This window comes from Venustampulla echinocandica (genome assembly GCF_003357145.1).
Source record: "Venustampulla echinocandica strain BP 5553 chromosome Unknown scaffold_4, whole genome shotgun sequence".
NCBI lineage: Eukaryota > Fungi > Ascomycota > Leotiomycetes > Helotiales > Pleuroascaceae > Venustampulla > Venustampulla echinocandica.
Genome location: NW_022474209.1, coordinates 1,645,379 through 1,664,408, shown reverse-complemented (window position 1 = coordinate 1,664,408; position 19,030 = coordinate 1,645,379). Strand labels below are relative to the sequence as shown.

The 19,030-nt window shown below is 47.5% G+C and overlaps 6 protein-coding genes across 6 annotated transcripts; 4 read left to right on the top strand and 2 right to left on the bottom strand.

Annotated features, from left to right (window-relative positions):
- Positions 1 to 79: 79 nt before the first annotated feature.
- BP5553_06850 (Glycosyltransferase family 8 protein) lies at positions 80 to 1,241 on the bottom strand (the record flags this gene model as incomplete). Its single annotated transcript, XM_032015473.1, has 3 exons — positions 80 to 539; positions 622 to 1,057; positions 1,112 to 1,241. 3 exons carry the CDS (start codon positions 1,239 to 1,241, stop codon positions 80 to 82), a joined length of 1,026 nt encoding a protein of 341 aa, XP_031868894.1.
- Positions 1,242 to 2,007: 766 nt separating this feature from the next.
- On the bottom strand, positions 2,008 to 3,954 carry BP5553_06849 (Uncharacterized protein; the record flags this gene model as incomplete). The annotated part of the gene is made up of 7 exons (XM_032015472.1): positions 2,008 to 2,782; positions 2,847 to 3,042; positions 3,096 to 3,309; positions 3,359 to 3,438; positions 3,491 to 3,606; positions 3,658 to 3,777; positions 3,887 to 3,954. The coding sequence occupies 7 exons, from the start codon at positions 3,952 to 3,954 to the stop codon at positions 2,008 to 2,010; spliced, it is 1,569 nt and encodes a 522-aa protein (XP_031868893.1).
- Positions 3,955 to 4,588: 634 nt separating this feature from the next.
- Positions 4,589 to 6,526, top strand: BP5553_06848 (Uncharacterized protein; the record flags this gene model as incomplete). Its single annotated transcript, XM_032015471.1, has 6 exons — positions 4,589 to 4,658; positions 4,781 to 5,034; positions 5,083 to 5,172; positions 5,223 to 5,789; positions 5,869 to 6,247; positions 6,333 to 6,526. The coding sequence occupies 6 exons, from the start codon at positions 4,589 to 4,591 to the stop codon at positions 6,524 to 6,526; spliced, it is 1,554 nt and encodes a 517-aa protein (XP_031868892.1).
- Positions 6,527 to 7,473: 947 nt separating this feature from the next.
- BP5553_06847 (uncharacterized protein) lies at positions 7,474 to 9,467 on the top strand (the record flags this gene model as incomplete). The annotated part of the gene is made up of 7 exons (XM_032015470.1): positions 7,474 to 7,716; positions 7,776 to 8,021; positions 8,071 to 8,354; positions 8,416 to 8,651; positions 8,696 to 9,000; positions 9,047 to 9,130; positions 9,183 to 9,467. The coding sequence occupies 7 exons, from the start codon at positions 7,474 to 7,476 to the stop codon at positions 9,465 to 9,467; spliced, it is 1,683 nt and encodes a 560-aa protein (XP_031868891.1).
- A 413-nt stretch (positions 9,468 to 9,880) lies between these two features.
- On the top strand, positions 9,881 to 12,928 carry BP5553_06846 (uncharacterized protein; the record flags this gene model as incomplete). Its single annotated transcript, XM_032015469.1, has 9 exons — positions 9,881 to 10,104; positions 10,214 to 10,972; positions 11,052 to 11,149; positions 11,236 to 11,310; positions 11,541 to 11,787; positions 11,864 to 12,058; positions 12,111 to 12,328; positions 12,391 to 12,615; positions 12,699 to 12,928. 9 exons carry the CDS (start codon positions 9,881 to 9,883, stop codon positions 12,926 to 12,928), a joined length of 2,271 nt encoding a protein of 756 aa, XP_031868890.1.
- A 1,931-nt stretch (positions 12,929 to 14,859) lies between these two features.
- On the top strand, positions 14,860 to 17,468 carry BP5553_06845 (uncharacterized protein; the record flags this gene model as incomplete). The annotated part of the gene is made up of 2 exons (XM_032015468.1): positions 14,860 to 15,524; positions 15,584 to 17,468. The coding sequence occupies 2 exons, from the start codon at positions 14,860 to 14,862 to the stop codon at positions 17,466 to 17,468; spliced, it is 2,550 nt and encodes an 849-aa protein (XP_031868889.1).
- Between the last annotated feature and the right edge of the window lie 1,562 nt (positions 17,469 to 19,030).

Sequence of the window (19,030 nt, the reverse complement as noted above, 5' to 3'; positions counted from 1 at the left end):
GGGGGAAATGGAAAGGGCGGTAGGCTCTAAATAGGTTGCATCATTTTAAACCATCCGTCTAACGGGATGTTCGACGACGCTAGAAACCATCATCAATGCCGGCCTCCTTTTCCTTCTCAAGTCTCTCATCATTCAACTTGAAGAACCACCCATGTGTCACGGCATCCTCATCTCTAGCGTCTCTTGTATTCCATGGTTTAGGCGTCAAGATATAATGCACGTTCTTGACGTTTTCGTCTCGCCAGATATCCGAGTGCACACCCTCCCACCGTAGCGTCTTTAGGGCATTATAGATATATGGCAGCGCAACCCATCGCCCGCGGAAGATGTCAGATAGCAGAGATTGGTCGGCGAATGCGTAGCTGGCCGTTGTAGGAGTTTGAAGGGTTGAGAGTATAAGGTTGTATACGGCCATGCTGGGGTTTATTACCTGAAGCCCTCCATTCATATACTGGAGACCGGTCGTGCAAGGGGCTCCAGTAATTTGTGCCTCATCGGGTGTCGAGTGTTGAGAGGTGAAAGCACAACTGGAGGGTATCCTTTGGAAGTTTAGTGGTCGTGCACGCGATGGGATATCAGCACACGGGGCAGTGCTATGACAAAGAGAAAATTGAGGCGTACCAATCCGGAGGATAATGTGCGCGCTTCAAAGGATTACAAACACAGGCATGAGATGCAGCATAAACTCTGTTTCCCTTTCCTTCCAGCTCTGGCGGATCTAGCTCCAGATCCATCAATTCATCCATGTTTTTCAGGACAAGCATGTCGCTGTCAAGCTGCACTACCCTTTCATACTCAGTTAAGCTATAGGGTGTCATCTTAGTCCAGCAATCGTAAAAGCGCACATCGTTGCTATAGTCGTTTTCTGCTGTTGGTACCAAGTATGGCACATGGCGCTTGGCAATTTGACGGCGGTCGAGGGCCTCATGGCCTTCTGGTGGAAGACCATCTGTATAGAGCACGACGAGCGGATAGGCGGACTTGGAGCGCTTGAGAGAGTAATCTAGAGCTAAAAGACCCGGCAGGTAGTCGGTGTTTGTGAGGAGGGTTGTCCACACTGTTCTTGCTTGTGGTCAGCGAGTATAGTACCATTTGTTTGTGTCGCACTGACCTTTGGGCTTGACTGGAGATGCCGCACTGAGGGCTGAATTGCTCTCCGTTGCGTCTCCCATGATGACTACTGGAGCAATAGGTTTGCAGGATATGGATGGATCAAGACGGTCGTCTTCGGGAGCTTTCATGTCACCCCACCATTGCGATGGCCGGTTTCTTCCTCGTGATGACCCAGTTCTTGTGGCACAGTAACATGTAGGGGTTTGAAGAATTGCTAATTGACCCTCGAAAACAGGCTAAAAGTACTTATCGAATAATAAGACTGCTTGCCTCATGAAGGCTATGCGCAATCCATACTCAGTACCTCACTCCAGCCTTATTAGGAATCGGGCGTTGTACTCGAGTACTGCAATGCTGCCTAACATTCCCCACCAATTAAGTAACACATCACATAAAGTTGCCCCTCCAACTAGTAAGCCGGACAGCAATAATAAGTTTGCAAGCGCGCTTACTCTGATTTCCGGTGGCATTCTGGCAATTGAGACAGTCTATCTCTTTCCTGCCTGTAGATTGTTCAATCTACAAGTTGAATCGCCGTCGACGCGTCGAAATCGCCTCGGGTAACATCGGGCGGAAGAATTATGTTCCGCTCACCCTCCCCCCACGCCCCCTTTCCAACGACCGGAGTCTATCTAATTCTAAGAGGGTTAACCAAGCCGGAGATACGTTATTTCATTAAAGTTAGTTTTGCAAAGTCTTTCTCCCTCCCAACGGCTTTGGAGAGAGTATTTGGCTTCGTAGTCAAGTCTATTGTGCGCTTACCATGCGGATCCACTGCTTTAACTGGTTTCAGGACTGGCTAAAGAGCACGATCATTCAACGCAGATATTACTAGTAAGGTTTAATATCCATATCAAGACTAATAGTAAATTATATGGTTAACAGAGCCCTTCTTCAAACTTCATCTTTTGCATCGCCCTTAGATCCCTGTGTCTCGGCCTTCTCGAGATGTGTAGAGTCCCCAAGGCCAGCGGCAACAGCCTTAGCGTTGCTATGTTCAAACAGAGCTAAATCATGAGACATGCCAGTAGTTTGGAAAGAGCTAAACTTTCTTGCGGGAATTTTGGCTTCAAAGAGCTGGTCGATCTCTTCAAGATTACGCCCCTTGAGCTCGGGCATGCAAAACCATACCCACACAGCACCCGCCGCAGCGCAGCCACCCCAGATGTAACCAAGCTTGGGCCCAAGATTAGCATAAGGTGCAGACAATAAGTATGGCGTCGTAAAGACGACGACGAATCCAACTACAACATTGATGGCTGTGGCGAACGCCATCGTCTTTTCACGCAACGCAGCAGTGCCGACTTCGGCTGCGGTAATATATGCAGCGGGGCCAAGAGTCGCGTGTAGGGCAGCAGCGTAGAGAATAAAGGAGGCCACCATTCCATCGGTATCAGATTGGCTTCGGTTCGCTTTGGATCCAAGACCACCAATAAGGCAAAGGAATAAGGCCTGGATCCAATTTCCCCAAAATGTCACATCCCGGCGGCCAAATGCATCGAGGGCCAACATCCCAATTATCGCTGTCACGATGGACACGGCGTTGTTAATTGTTGCATAGGAAAAAGCCATGGAACCTAGCCCAACTTGCTTGTAGAAGGTAGGCCCGTAGGAGCTGCTGAAAGTGACGCCTGTTAATTGTTGGAGAGCCATTATAACAGAAGCAATACTACACCACTATCATTAGCCAGGATGTTAAAAAGAAAGGGGGGGGCAAGTTTTGTTCAGCTTACCATGTGCGTCTCCTGTTCTGCTTGTTGAAAAGAGCCATCCACGGTTCCTTTTTCATATTCACTTGCCCATCTTCCCGGAGAGCTTGAACTTCAAACTCGCACAAGCCATTGGCAACTTCCTCCTTGCTGCGAAGATTCGAAAGAACCTTAAGGGCATCCTCAGAGCGATCTTTGCCAACAAGCCAGCGGGGAGAGTCTTCAGGAGCCGCCAATTAGCTTGTGGACAGGCGATTACAGTCATGAACTAACCTGGAGTAAATGGTAGGCCTATTAAAATCAAAACTGCCGGAGCCGCTTGCAGTGCAGTTGCGATAATCCAACCCGAGTCATCGGTTCTTTTGGACATGAAATTATTCACAATCCCAGCTAACAAGGAACCAAAAGTTAGGAAGAGTTGAAGAGCCCCAACGAAGAATCCTCTCAGAGGTGCTGGAGATATCTCGGTTTGATATGTCGGTACAACCTGCTTCTGTCAATAAAGGGTTGGAGTGAAGAACTAGCCAATGACCTACATTCTCAACTAGGCCGACCGCCGTATATATTATGATGCGACCCACTGTATACTGCGCAGGGGCTCTGCTCGTAGTCTGGACTGGGGGTCATGTTAATCAGGGGAGTCGACTGACAGACCAATTGATACCTACTAACTACACCAACAAGCTGAGTTATGCATGTAACCAACATAGTTTTTTTGTGTCCCAGCCTTTCAGTAAGTGGGCCAACTAATATTGTTCCCAAAAACTTTCCGATCAACGCAAGACTAGAAGAATATTAGTGGTTGCAGAGACGACATACACGACGGTAGATCTACCTGTTCATCAGCGAAGCAAGACTTGGTGACAAAGCGTAAGTCTTTTTGGCCGCATTATATGATCCAAATTGTTTGGCAAAGGGCGCGAAAGCCTGTACCCCTGCAAAAGAAGCGCCATCGCTGTAAAATTAAATCAGCACCAACGCGAACCAAATAACAGCGAAGTAACTAACTATCCTGTACAGCTGTCAGAAATATTCATAAAAGGATGGCAATAATAAAGACATACCGAAGAAGATACTGCCCATGGAGTACACCAGACAGGCATAGAGCAAACGATTTGTCGCAGAAGCCCATGCTCCGCGACTCACAAAGATATTACCCTTCCCTGCCATTGTCGAATTACTCGATTGGATGTTTGCAAAGACGAGCGAGGAGAATTATTGGGGGGATTAAGTCGCTTTAAACACTACAGAAGGACATTTATCTTTGCAGGAACCCGCCTCCACGGGACCGGTTGCGGGGTTTGAACAGGGGCCCCGGATTATCACCCCAGGAAACAAACACTATCGATGTACTCCATCTCCATAGAACGGGGATAGACTCAGCCGACAACGCAAAGGACAAAAATTTGATGCTGATTGAATTAGTTTCTGGTGGACGCGCTAGCAGCGTCCTCCCCGAGCTTCGGGGAGGTGTCCACTAGCTCGCAACAATGCTCGGTCATCGACCCTATTGGTGTTACTGCGTACCGGACCCACAACCGCGGTATAGACACACTAGGGTGGCAGAAGCTCAAGCTCAACCCGGGGAGTGAGTGATGGGTAAACTATCTGCCCTTGAGAGGTTTCTCTTGCGGGCAATACGTCGATATTGTTAATATTATTCAAGAGGCGAATCTTAGAGAGACCAGCGGAAATATCCTACTCCTACCTCGTTGGCAACTCCCTCAGCGCCACCAATTTCATCGAGGTTCCTAAAGTCTCACAATATGCTTTCACCGAGTTTGGAAGTTGTGGTTTATGGCTCAACCTCTGCTGCCGTTGCCGCAGCTATTCAGAGTGCAAGATTCGGTCGCACGGTGGCCTTGATTTCGCCTCACGAGCACATTGGCAAGTAGACTAAGAATTCTTTGTGATTATCTTAGGAGTTCTTAGCTAACATTTACCTTCTTCAATCATAGGAGGTATCCAGATTGAAGGCCTCGGTGCAACTGATATTGATAATCAAAAAGAGGTTTTCAACAGTAAAACGGTCGGAGGTGTGGCCCTAGAATTCCACCGCCGTATAAGTTTACATTATGGCCGTTCTGAGCGTCTGGAGAATGTTGTCAAAGAGGGCATCAAAGACCCAGATATTTGGCGGTTTGAGTCGAAAGTTGCTGAGAAGGTGATCAAAGAGTGGCTTGCAGAGTACCCAAACATTACCATCATCACTGTACGTAAACACCCGTACTGATTCTGAAAGGTCTAATATATTGGCTAGGAGATGCTTTCTCCTGCAGGATCAGTTATCCGAGACGGAAATAGGGTGCGTGGAATCAAACTGGGCAATGGCCAAATCATATCTGGTCAGGTGAGTAAAATATTCAAGAACTTGTATCATTTTATTAATTAATGAATCAGGTATTTATTGAAGCATCGTATGAGGGGGATTTGCTGGAAGCAGCCGGGATCACTACCGTCCACGGTAGAGAGTCATCCTCAACCTACGGCGAAAGTCTTGCTGGTGTGAGAGACAACACTCCATACACGCAACTAACAGTCCCCATAGACCCGTACAAGGTCCATGGGGACCCTTCCAGTGGGCTGATTCATGGAATTTCTCCTGAAGCATTCGGGAACCCTGGGGATGGGGATAAGCATCTTGCGGCTTTCAGCTACCGTCTCCCCTTGACAGATGAGCCAGCCAACCGAGTTCCGATATACAAGCCAGATGGGTATGACCCGGCCCACTATGAACTTCATCGACGCTATGCCAAGTCTGGGGGGAAGTTCTATACCCCTACCAAAAGAATCCCTAATGGCAAGACGGATTTAATAGGCTCTGAAGCCCCACTAGCGACAGATTTACTTGGTATGAACGATAATTGGGCTACAGGATCTCAAGCCGAACGCCAAAAGATTCTCGACGAGACAGCGCTCTTTACTAAAGGCCTTCTTTACTTTTTCACCAGTGACGAATGTCTACCTGTAAGTCATCCTTTGATTTTATTCACCTTTGAAATCAATCATGGTAGTGGCGATGGAAGGCTGACACACCTCCTCCCAGGTTGAGTTCCGGCAGGAGTGGTCCCGTTTTGGTTATTGCTTGGATGAATTCCCTGACAACAATCATTTCCCACGCATGCTCTACATTCGCGATGCACGTCGAATGAAATCGGACTATGTTATCACTGAACATACTGCATCTCGTGACAATGGTGAAAATCCTGTAGATGACCCGGTGGCAGTTGCATTCTGGCCGACCGATACACACTGCGTCAGAAGAATTCTGCGCGATGGAAAAGTCCATAATGAGGGGTTTATCTTCAAAGACGGTCATCGCTGGCGACCATTTGGAATTGCATATCGCGCTTTAGTCCCTAACATCCAAGAGGCGGTGAACGTAATTACACCTACTTGCCCATCGTCTTCCCATGTTGGTTACGGTATGATTTGCTCCTCTCTTTATTCCAAGTCTTTGCATAGCACATACAAGAATTTTCATTTTTGCTGACAATAGTGCCTGAATAGGAGCAGTACGTCTCGAACACCAGTTTTACGCTCTCGGGCAGGCATGTGCCAATGCTTGCGATATCGCATTAAAAATGGCGATTCCACTCCAGAACGTACCCTACTCGGAACTCAAAACGCGATTGCTGGAGCAAGGAGCAATCCTTGATGCAACTATAGTCGGGGCACCAGAATTTCCAGATTCGTCAACTTAGATTGTGAACATAGTTGATTATTTGTAGATATTTTAATAAAATGTGTACCCTTTTTGCAAATGATGGATGCTTTCCGTTAATGATATGGGCGAATTTAGCTGCATTCAAAAACAGTTCTCATTCTGATTCGTGTCGTCTACTATCACCTCGGGACCCCTTCAAAAGAGGGTACAACAATGAAGTATGTTTTGTTTCCGAAACAAAACGGAAAACCATTCCCTAACGCATATAATCGCAGCCCCAAAGACCTGCTAAGCAACTCCGGTGTAATAGGTCACACAGTTACACCAACTTATAGCATTACGAAGTAACTTTTGAAAAAATCTATAGAAGAAAATTTGTTTAGAATTCATTTGTTTCCTAGGAAGGACTTTCACAACTACTATTTTCAAGTTTGTTTATGCTGTGACAATAAATATAACACTTGATTGATATGGGTTGGTGTAACGCTATGACCGTCACCTACTAAACAAGAGGTCCTTTGTAGGTCTTTGGGGGCTACGATTATGTGTCGGAGAAAATTTCGAAGGTTGGTAATTATTTTTTCTTGGAGTTCCAATTTCGAAGTGCTGTGCATCAAACTATTCGTATGTCGAGAAAAAGCTCCTTGGCGAAAGGTTCGGGGAACATTTAGCGCCCGTTATATCACTCCCCGAGGTGGAAAACGAGCACCACTTCTGGATCTGTGAACGGCATGGAGAACTCTCCCCACACAGTAATTTTAATAGTACTTGTCGTTGGGTAAATAATTAACGCGACATAGCAAAGGTGGGGAAATAATCAAACACACTTAGCAAAGGTGGGGAAATGCGGGGAATGGAGTTATCACACCTTGTCGGGAAATTAGGGTCAAGATCGTCCTTCTGTTTCGCTATTAAAAAGCCAAACTTCCTTGTTGTTGTGTCAAGTCACTCGGCTTGAATCAGGTGATCTCCCTATTTCTCAATATGTTGTTCTATTTTTATACGGCCTGCTCCATACTGGCCGTCTTTATCTCGAGCAGCAACGGTCTGACATCCAGACCAAGGCAGCATCACCACGATGTTGTTATTTACGGAGGAACTTCTGGTGGTTTTGCTGCAGCCATACAACTTTCCAGACTAAATCGCAGTGTAGCACTAGTTGAGCCTTCCAATCATATTGGAGGCATTGCTGTCGACGGCTTCGGCGCCACTGATCTTGATTCCCAGGTAACACCTTTTCAAGGCTTCATGCTGTTTAAGTTTGAGCACTGATTGATTTTATTCAGGCTGAATATCAAAACTCTCGTGCTGTTGGTTCTTTGGCTCTGGAATTTTACCGCCGCATAAGTATTCGATACGGAAATGTGGAGGCCTTTGATGCTGGGTGGGCAACTCATACCAAGAACAAGCTTTTATGGAGATTTGAGAGCCATGTCGCGGAATCTGTACTTCAGGACTGGCTTGCTGAAGAAAAGATCGATATTTTCCGAGGACAATATCTCAAGCAGACCGGAACAAATGTTAAAAAAAATGTAGGAATGATATGAAAGCGATTTGTGATTCAGCTGACGGATTGTATAGAAAGCGGCTATTAAGTCCATTTTTACTGAGCAGGGCGATGTGTTTTCAGGAAGAATTTTCATCGATGCGACGTATGAAGGCGATCTTCTTGCTGCTGCAGGCGTGTCAACGACGATTGGGAGGGAATCGTCTGCGACTTTCAATGAAACCAATGGCGGAGTACGTGTGAACACGACGTTTTCACAATTAACGGTCCCAGTGGACCCATATGTGGTCGTAGGTGATCCATCAAGCGGTCTCATTCCTACAGTTCAGGATGAGCCACTTGGAGCCCCGGGAAGCGGGTAAGTTTCTCATTCACATAGAATCTAAACCCTTTACCATTCTTCTCTAACAATTTTCTAGGGACAAGAATTTGGCGGCCTATGTCTTCAGAATGTGTCTCACAAATGTTACCTCCAATCTTGTCCCGTTCACTAAGCCGGCCAACTATAATGCTACCGAGTACCTCCTCTGGTCAAGATACGTAGCTGCTGGGGGAGAAATTCTTACTCCTGAACTAGTGGTTCCGAATTCCAAGACCGATACAATCGGCAGCACAACTCTGGGTCTAGGCTTTGACCTACCAGGGCGAACACTAGGTGGGTTCTCCCATCATATTTCGGTATAATTCTAATCAAGATAGCTTATCCTGAGGGAAACTGGGCCACTCGACAGAGTCTAATACACTCACTAGCAGAGTGGCAGAAAGGCCAGCTATACTTTTTTGCCAATGACCCTTCAATGCCAAACAAAACTCGAGAGGTGTGGAGCACGTATGGATACGCGAAAGATGAGTTCATAGACAACGACCACTTCCCAAGAAAGTTTTACGTCAGAGATGGGAGAAGGATGGTGAAGAACAACTTCGTTATTAGTGCAAGGACAGCTGCTCACCCACCAGTTGAACCTGCCGCAAAGGATCCAATTGCGGTAGCTTTCTGGCCCACGGTAAGTTTCCCGCAGAATTTTTGAAGGTTAGCTCTGACTTGATTAGGATGTGCATATTGCTCGTCGCATTGTGAAAGACGGGTCCGTCTACGATGAAGGTTCCATATTCAAGCAAGGTCCCCCGTGGCAGGTACGTTCACTAAGTCTCGAGGTTAATTACAATGCTAATAATCTACTGTTAGCCTTTCGGAATCTCTTACCAAGCCATTACCCCAATGCGTCAAGAGGCAACCAATCTCATGAGCCCTACGGTCATGGCAGTATCCCACTTGGGCTATGGCGCTGTTCGGATTGAGAATACATTTATGAATGTCGGCCAGGCGGCTGCATTTGCTTCTTCAGTTGCACTCGATATGGGCATTGCTGTGCAAGATGTGCCTTATTCTAAATTAGGCCCTAAGCTCATCCGCTCTGGGGCAGTTGTCGATGCGTCCACTGTAGGACTACCTGACAACACTGGCTTATAAGTAGTCGTCGTGGCTATATTTCGAGCTCTCTTATTCTCAATATTAAATAACTACCTTGGTAGATTTCATGTACTAGAAATAATTATCCTACAATTCGGATATGGAACCTTAAGTGCGTAAAGTTGTTTCAAATGTGTGGGTCTCTTGGGCCTATAACAGATCGTGACTCTAGGAATGTGTCTAGCACATTTGTGAACGAACAGACCCTTAGTCCTTAGTGTATCCCTTAGACCGGCTAGCAAAATGTTGGGTAGCTTGTGGGGCGTTTACGAAGCCTCGGACCTTGAAGCCTCCAAAAGACTTCTCCCCGCGCGCTCATCCCCCCGTGCCTATCATACCCGCGTAGTCTGACTTCGTGCCCGACATTGGCATCGCTCCGTACGCATTCCCCGAGCTTAGAATGGACTTCAGCGATGGAGGTTCAAACTGAGTACGGCCGACGCCCGAACTATCATGCTCCCCCGGACGGCCCCGAAAGGCATGCGAAGCGGCAAAAGATCAAATTGGCCTGTCAGGAATGCCGCGACCGGAAGATCCGTTGCGATGGCGGTCGGCCGATGTGCAATTCATGCACCCGTAAAAAGTTGACGCCAGACCGCTGCATTTACTCTGCATCCGATACTGGCTCTGATGACAGGTTAGTTGCATATTCAGGACCCCATTCCTGGGCCTGTGATCATTCCCCCGAGACGACAGTTCATATATAGATATCTGTACGCTAGCTAACGACACGATTGCCTTGGAAGCTATGTGAGAGCCCTCGAGAGCCGCGTGCGAGAGCTCGAATCTAGTAATATCCAAAATTCAGGTCGCTCTTTGGAAGAAAGCAATGAACTGTTACATCCCGCTGTCGTGCAATTTTCTCCTGAATCGCGCGAAACCCATGATATTTCACCTCGCCACAGGGGGAGAGACATTACTCCCGAATCGCATTCTCACACCCATGAGCGCGTTCCAAACACATTAGGACTACAGACGCCCACGTCACGAGATCTACCTTACAGTGTGTCGCCCGGCAACTCTCAATCGATATGGCCAGTAGGGTATGAAAATTATATGTCAAATCTACCAGACGTCCCACCAGTAGCCAGACAGTCTACGGAATTGCCATCCAGAGATAGCGATCTACAACACGAGAACGTCGCGCAGACTAAGCCTGGCGGATCCATTGCTGGCTCGAACACTGGTCCCACCCCCGGATCCGAAGACAGTCCAGCTTTTTTAGGGAGCTCCAGTGCTGTAGGATTTATGGCGGAGGTTTACGAAACCTTTCGCGGGAGAAACAAATCCACGAGCAAGGACGATTCGCAAACATTTACTTCAAGGAACGAGACTTGCACGTCACCACCGCCTTGGCTTGGGTATTCGGGAAATGAAGGCGACGAAATGACGTCTCCTAACTTTGTGGTTCCTCCAAAACGTATTGCCGACAGGTATCTGCAGAGCTATTGGGATGGAGCGTACCCGTTACAGCCTTTTATAAGTCGGCGTACTTTTATGAGACGGTACGTCCATTATATATCAGCTGCCTCTATTCAATACATTACCATGATTTCCTTTGTATCTGACTTCAACCTGGTGTAGCTATGATTATATCTGGAGTAGCCACCCTTCAACAGGTGCGGACGAAGAGTCGCCATTTGGAAATGAGAGGAGCCAAAGGTCGGAACATATATTCCATTGTATGCTGAATCTAGTGCTCGCTCTTGGTGCCAGGTTTATGTCGATCTCTGGTGAATCGCACGCTCCAATATCTGACAAACCACAGCGAGACTTCTTCAACCGAGCAACGAAGCTATTGACTTTAGATCTAATGGATCATGGGTCTATTCAACTGGTTCAGGTATTGCTCCTCATGGCACAATATCTTCAAAATGTGCATTTATCTAACCGGTGCTGGGTGGTGGTTGGGATGGCCATCCGAGTGGCCCATGGTGTGGCTCTACACCTAGATATGTCAGAAGAAAGCCAGGCTCAAAGGGAAGAAAGAAGGAGGACATGGTATATTTGCGTTCTTTTGGACAGGTAATCCGCTCCCCCCGGCCAGATAACAGAAATACAATATTTTGGTAGTCTCAGAAGAGAGTTTGGTTGACAGAGTCGCTGACCTGGACCTACACAGAGTTCAAAGTATGACCTTTGGTAGGCCATTGATGCTTGAACATCCATCATTAGGGCCGCTTCCGCAAATGATCGATGAGGAATACCTCGCCATTGATCCTGCAGTTCCACACGGATGCCAACCTCGTGATATCCCTGCCAAGTCCGCATACTTGGTGTCCGTCCTTCAACTGTCAAACATCACAGCGGAGATTTTAGGGTCCGTTCCTGTTTTCTCCCTTGTGTATTTGGGTTCTTTGAAAGTATAGCTAACGACTTACGTTACCGGAAATTAGACTATTTTACTCTACCACTTCTGAGAAATCAATAGAATCTCAGCCACTGCAAGACTATAATTCGTTGCTCAGAGTGGACGCTGAGCTAGTAAACTGGCAAAATGAGCTACCCCTATTTCTTCGCTACGATTGTGCGCAGGAAACCATAGATCCTAATAATTTGTTCCTGCGTCAAGCTCATCTCTTAAATCATCGGTAATTCCTTTTATACATTTTAAATTACAAGGGCTTACTTTATCTCTACCAGATTTTTACATTCAAGGATATTACTCTTTAGGCGTGCGGTCGTCCAGTTGGCTGCTAAGAGCTTCGTGCAAGGCCCAGTTACAACTGTGGCAACCTTAGAGCAAATAGTGGCCTTGGGCTGTGTCGAAATATGCACCTCGGCAGCCCAAGAGCTACTTGATGCACTCCAGCCTCATATAGGGACGTTGTTTGTTCCGCCAGCGTGGTTCACTGTATTCTGTGAGTCACTCCTACTATACAGGCACCAGAGTTGAGATGTTCTACTAACCTTTTGCGGGAAGTAATATACACTGCTGGCACAGTTTTGGCTGTTACCTTTCTCACTCCTGCTTTCCAGACGCCCTTAACGGCAGAACAAACAGAACGTCTTCACAAGTCTTGGAATACATGTATCGAATGTTTGAAGCAGTATCGACGACTTGGGATTCCGTTCGCTTCAAAATGTCTTTTGAACTTGCAAAAAATGCACAACAGTAACCAGGCGGAGAATCAACACGACAATCTCCGTATGATTTTGATTTCCTTGGCCTATTTTTAACTATTATTCACGTACCATTCACATCATCATATGCTAACTTATAATTTGTAGATGGTCTCAATGTAACAGTATCAGACGCAGGCGAAGGAATTAACGCGTCTAGCGCTGAAGATAGGGCTGACGTTGGGCGTAGATCAGATTTCCACCCGGTGACAGATGGGCCACCTCGAAATTGGGAGCATGGAGGAGAATATTCGGATATGTTAATGCCGAATCCCTGGTGGCCGGACGACAATATCGATTGGCTTATTGATATAGCCAATTCAAATCAAGTCAAGTAGGGATAATATCATATTGTGGTAATGTATAATAATTTATAAGCCAGACCTAGATAAGTGGAAGCAAATATGGAGAATAAACCAAGCAATTCAGGGCCCTATATGTTGCCTGTAGCGCTAAATAATTATATAGTAAAGGTATCTAGCATGTCGTAATCGTAGAAGGAGCACTTGCTAAGGGCAGTGCTAGTCTTGCTAGAGCAGCTTTTGCAACCTTGACAGGGTAATGGGTGCGTGTTTGAGTTGGGAATAGCTTCAAGTGCCCGCGCCGAGGTGGGCAGCTTTGATGCGTTACACCCGGCTGGTCAAATTGGCCCGTTACTAGTAGTCAATTATCTCAAATACCTTTAATAACTTTCTCAACTTATAATTAAAGTTATATTTTTATATTTTTCTCTAGGAATAAACAACTTATATTCTTTACTTTATAAGTTCGTTTTAATATATTTCTTATATAAAAAGGATTAATAGCAAAGTTAAAAAATTAATATTAATATATTAAATAATATCTTAGAGATGTTTATTCTATTATGAAGCCAGGAAGGCTAAAAGTTACTTAAGGTACTATTATATAAGAAATTCTTATTTATTTATTTAAATTCTTTTTTAAGAGTGTTCAATATAAAAATCCCGAAAGTAGATAAATAGGGGTTTTGACGAGGAAAACCCGCTAACAACTCATAAGAATTTGTGTGTGAAATCGATATATGGTGACCAGCCGGGCGTAGTAGATGGCTGTTATTACGGTCGCACAGCAAGTTGCTGTTATTCGCAAACCCCGTTTTGGTTGCGGACGCAATCGCTGACGGAGTACTGGCCAGGGCGCACGGGCTGTCCGCTTTGAGCTGCACGGGCTGTCCGCTTTGAGCTGCCAAGATATCAGGAGCCAGCCTCCCACTTCTCACATTTCACCGTCCACTACGAAATATCAGCAAATTTGTCGATCTTCTTTCAACACATCTACTACTCCGTACAATGGGACCGAAAACATTTATCCTTGAAAATCGGCTTGCTCTAGCACGGAAGCGCGGCGATTCTACACAGAGTACCTAGGTGTAGGTACGTAGTAGTACAGTACATCTACATCTGATTAACTAGGCCTATTGGGTTAGAGACTAAATAATCCTCTCTCGCTGGCGCTACCGAACAAAGTCATGAAGATAGTAGGTTCCTTGCCGCAAAGAGGCTTAAAATAGAGCGGCTGAGAACTAATGCCGCCCGTGTGTTTCAAAGATCTCGTTAAGCGCGCGGCTCCAGAGTTAACAGACTACGTATCGCTAGCCTTGTGAAGCAATTTCGCAATTTCTCGAATCTCCCTCCAGCCTGCCTGCCAGGGAAATATACAAGATCTCCAAAAGGGGGTCTACAGCGGCTCATCTACTACCGGCGGGAGCCTGACCTCGCGGAAGGAAAGAAATGGGGGCCGAAGAGATGGAGATAAGAGTTGGAGAGATCTGTGCCACGAAGGAACGGCGGCGGTTAATTTGCGTTGGGCTGAACTCGAAACAAGAATAGACCTTCATGCAGCCGCCTGCTCCTTTTCCAGCTAACTTAAAGTCGCTTTCATACCCCAGCAGCATTTCTATTGGTATTAGTTTGCTCCTATTCTTTTGGAGAGGACGCCACCAATTACCTTGGCTGCGCCTTCTCTCGTTAGTGTGCGAGCTGCGATCCTTTTCATGCGTTTTCATGTCCTTTACTCGTACAGATCAGATTCCGCTCAGTCATATTTCGGATTTCGTTCTAGATTCCACGTGGGCGCGTATGAAATAAGCGCACTTCTGGTTCGAAAAGTGTCTCTGAGCTGGCCTGAAATTCTGCAGCACTCCGAACAGATCTAGACCTTAAGTTCTGGTATGTGTACCTATGTATACCATGCCTCGCGCCGTTATCTTTTAGAAAAATCTGGCTATTAGTGTACCAATGCTCTCATAATGGCCACGCCAACGGTCGACACTGTGTCTATAGGTTCTCCTCGCGATCAACCATCGACTCTGAATCTGTTGCCCCAGCAGCCTGGCCGAGAAACCGATCAACTCGTTGCGTCCGGGCCACAAACAGACACTTCTGCTCGATCTATCCCTCTATCTCGAGCCGCATCGCAGTCGCGCGAAGATGGCACGTCTCAGTCCGAAGTCTCTTCCACCTTGAAGGAGGATCAACTTGCTCAGCAGGGTCAAGGGACTCCTCCACCTGGCAGCTATTTAGGTGGTCCTCGACGACTAATCAAACCATCCTTTCGAGAAAAAGACCGAGACGATCGAGAAGAACCAAGACCTGCCACCTGGAAATCTCTTTTGCGGGTTCTATGCCGCCATTGCATCGTGCATCTTTTCCCCGTCGCTATCATATGTGTGCTCTTGGGGTTTAATTTCCACAGATATTATATCGGGCACTCACTGCTCGGTCCTGCCGATTGGCAAGACGATTCCAAGATTGACATGCTGCAGATAGCGGCCAAAATCCATGAAATCTCCATTATCGCCAGCTTAACGACGGTCGTGTGTGATATAATTTGCTATGTCCTATCTAGCAATGTAGGGGTGCCAATTAGCGCCGTAGATGCTGGCGCGGCCTTTTCTGGAGGGACTTATCTATTGTAAGTCTGCCCTGCCCTGGTCTGCCCGACATCATAGTAATAACATGGAATGATACAAGGTCGAGCGAGTTTCTCAAAATATTCAAATCTGAAGCATACAAATGTAGACACAAAGTCGTCATCGCCTTTATGGCTATCCTCTTCTGCGTCGTTGCCAACTCGGCTGGGCCTTCCAGCGCCATTCTCATGATCCCGAAGAATCAGACCTGGCCGTCGGCGAACTACGATTTCGTGCTCAATGGGACCAAAAGCGAGGACCTCTGGCCACTGACCCTCACTGAGCGTAACATCGGCAGTCCCCACTGCAGCGACTCTCAGAAGGCGATCGAAGACCCTTCCTGCATCGCCGGGGCTTATCAGTCTATCGGTCATTACTTCAACTCCTTCATCTCGTTTCCGCAAGGCAACAGTTTCGTCTTCGATGTTGCGGACGCTCTTACAATTCGCACTATGCAAGGAAACGTCCGCAACAGCATATCGTACGGCAGCGAGACCTGGACGATGGCGCCACATGCAGCTACAGTCGCTGTCCAGGAGCCTATCCGTGCCGTATGGAGCCAGAGACTCGCGAATCTGGAGGGTACGAATTTGAAGCTCTCGGACTTGCGGGCTGGCAGAGTTGACACGACAGTCCCGGTTGTCCGCACCGCTTGTGTGCCAATGAGGAATCTATCCTCTTCTGTTAACTCTGATGGTACATTCCCCATGGACTTCCCCGTCCTGAGCGAGTACGACTTCTGGTTCAAGATGTCAGAAAAGAATGGTTACTTCGGGAACGGTGCCACCAACCGTCTCAATATGAGCTCATCGCTCCTGGAGTTAGCGAACGGCTCATCGACGCCCCCCTTCATTGTTAAGACCTCCTGGGTACCACTTCCTCCCAGCCAGTTCGGCAGTGTGTCGGCTGGGCTCCTTATCTTGATGTCAGCCGCCGGCAAGGAAGGGCACGGAACTCGTTTCGATCTGGGGATTGGCTGTGCAGTAGATGCCCGGTGGGCGCCCGGGCAGCACTGGCTGATGTCGTCGCAGTCGGACTGGGCGTTGGCTGGGTATAGCTACCCAACAAAGAGCACGTTATACGGACGTCGTGAAGGTCCTAACGGCGAGGACGACGAGAGATTATTCCTCCCAGCTCCGCACGGCGGGTGGTCCCCTATTAGCTTGTCCAAAGACTGGCTCCAGGCGTTGACACCCACAGTTCCCGGTCGGGCGGGTACATCCACCTTGGACGCCATATTCGAGGACACTATCCCGTCCCTCTGGGCCGTCGTCGTCCGCCCCTCACTTTCCTCCGCAATATACGACTACCACGCCCCGGACAGGTACGAGCTGCTGGTGCTGGCCGAGCACGCCGTCGCCAATCTCGTGGCCGACGGTGTCTCTCGTACCGGCCTGCACCTGCAACCGCGCATATGGGACTTGGTGACTTCGCTCACCGATATTCCAATTGACACCTTCAGCAAAGGCAACCCCGATGTGATCCTCGGCTTCCCGTTCAACGGCCGCGAGGGAACCACGCCGCTCCATATTGAGATGGAGGTCCAGGGCTATGCATACATGCTCGCGGGTGCCCCCAGCTTTTTCGCCTTAGCAATAATGTGTATTTACCTGCTCATCGTCGTGGTGCACGTTGTGATCATCTTAACAAGAGGACACCACACAGCCACCTGGACGACGGTGGCCGAGCTCCTGGTTCGGGCTCTCTCCCCGCATCCGCCTCCTGACGCCGTGGATGGACGGACAACGGTGCTACTTAGCAGCGAGGACACCGAGGTCGAACTTGATAACAAGACGCATACGTATCAAGTGTTCGTTGGAGTGGCCGAACACGGGAAAGAAGTCACGGTGCAGTTAGACCCCAGGCGTGAGGCGGTCGATGAGGAGGAGGGAGGACAAAACATGGTGTCCCGAAGACTTCTCCGTCAAGCCAGCCCTACTACTTAACTCGTCGAGGCAAAGCTTGCCTGCTCCAACTAGAAAAAGCCAACCTAGAAATGGAGTCGGAAAATGAAGCAATTATGTTATTAGAACAGAAATAACCCCACCAAGGCCAAGCCGCGAACTCCTGGTTGTTCGGCCCCTGCTCAGTACGGGTGACATCATTGGTACCATGGGGGGTTAGAGGGAGTATCGAGCCTTCTACCTTTCCACTTTAGACTCAGCCTACCCGTTTCATCACCTCGTCGAGCACAAGGCGCTATTTGTGCCCCTCGCGGATAATTTCGATGTCTGTGTTCCCCGTCTACCTCTAGTACCATGGGGGCGAATCATAGCTGTGTATTGTCCATCTTAACTCATCCATAAGAAATCTCATCCCCGCATATTCTTCATGCTCTGGGGGATTTATAATACTACTCATAGTATTAGGCAGTAGGAATTTTGTTTAGGAGTAGCAGTGGTCAACTGAGTGCAGACTCAGTTATAGCTCTGTAGTAGGCGGTGTCCTAGTAGATGATATCGTCGGATTCGCTGTTAATTACAGCTCTTAAGAGTTGAGCTACCGAATTAAGTCTCAGGAAGATCGTCGTAAAACAAAAATTTGCTATTGTTTAATCGCAGGATAGAAAAGGCCGGAGGATTTGCAAGGCGGATGGATATAAGACCAAGTGCTATATTTTGGAGACCTACGTCCTTTAGAGAATTTGCGCTGAGCTGCTCTGCAGAACCGCCCTCGGGTTCTTTTGTCAAAATGCAGCGTAGGCACTCATCTAGCCCGAATACAAGCTGTGAATCAATTATAAGAAAATTAAAGAAATTAATGGGATAGTTGTTTCGATATCTCGGGTGTTTTTCGGGAAGTTCACTTAGCTATTAATTGTAAGTTAGGGGTGCGGGTTCGCCCACCGTTCCGGACCGGAAGTAAGTCGTAGCGCGACAAGACAACTTGATATAAAAGTATCAAACTCTAACAATCCAGCCTAACGATCAGCCTACAGAACCTCGCACCACCCAGAGTGCTTTTATGAAATTGAAGTAAATCACATTCCCAGCCAGGAACCGCCCTCGTAGTGCCCTCGAAGTCTCGCCCCTAAGTCCGAGATTTAGTATCCACTTGAACCCTGCACCAGCCCTAACTCGCCTTAACTCGTACCAATCAAGCTCTGAAGCCACTCCGCCGTGCCCAAACCCACCCACAATCAAACCCATTCACGTATATACATCAATAGTGCAAAAGTACTCCAACTTAGAAGAACAACACGTGACACTAGCCCGCATAGCTCAATGGTAGAGCGCGTCACTAGTAATGACGAGGTTGCCGGTTCGATTCCGTCTGTGGGCAATAATAATTGATTGATTGATTAATTAATTACTACGATCACATCAGTGCTTCCTTTTTTGGTCTTTTTTCCCCCTGCGAATTAATTATACTGATGTCATTAATCAATCAACACCTGCATTTTTTTTCTTTTCTTTTCGTTTGCTCCCCTGCATGAGCTGATGTAAGATTTTCTTATCAGCGTTTCAAGCAAAGTCCCGCATGAATCAACTGGGAATCCTTCCCAGAC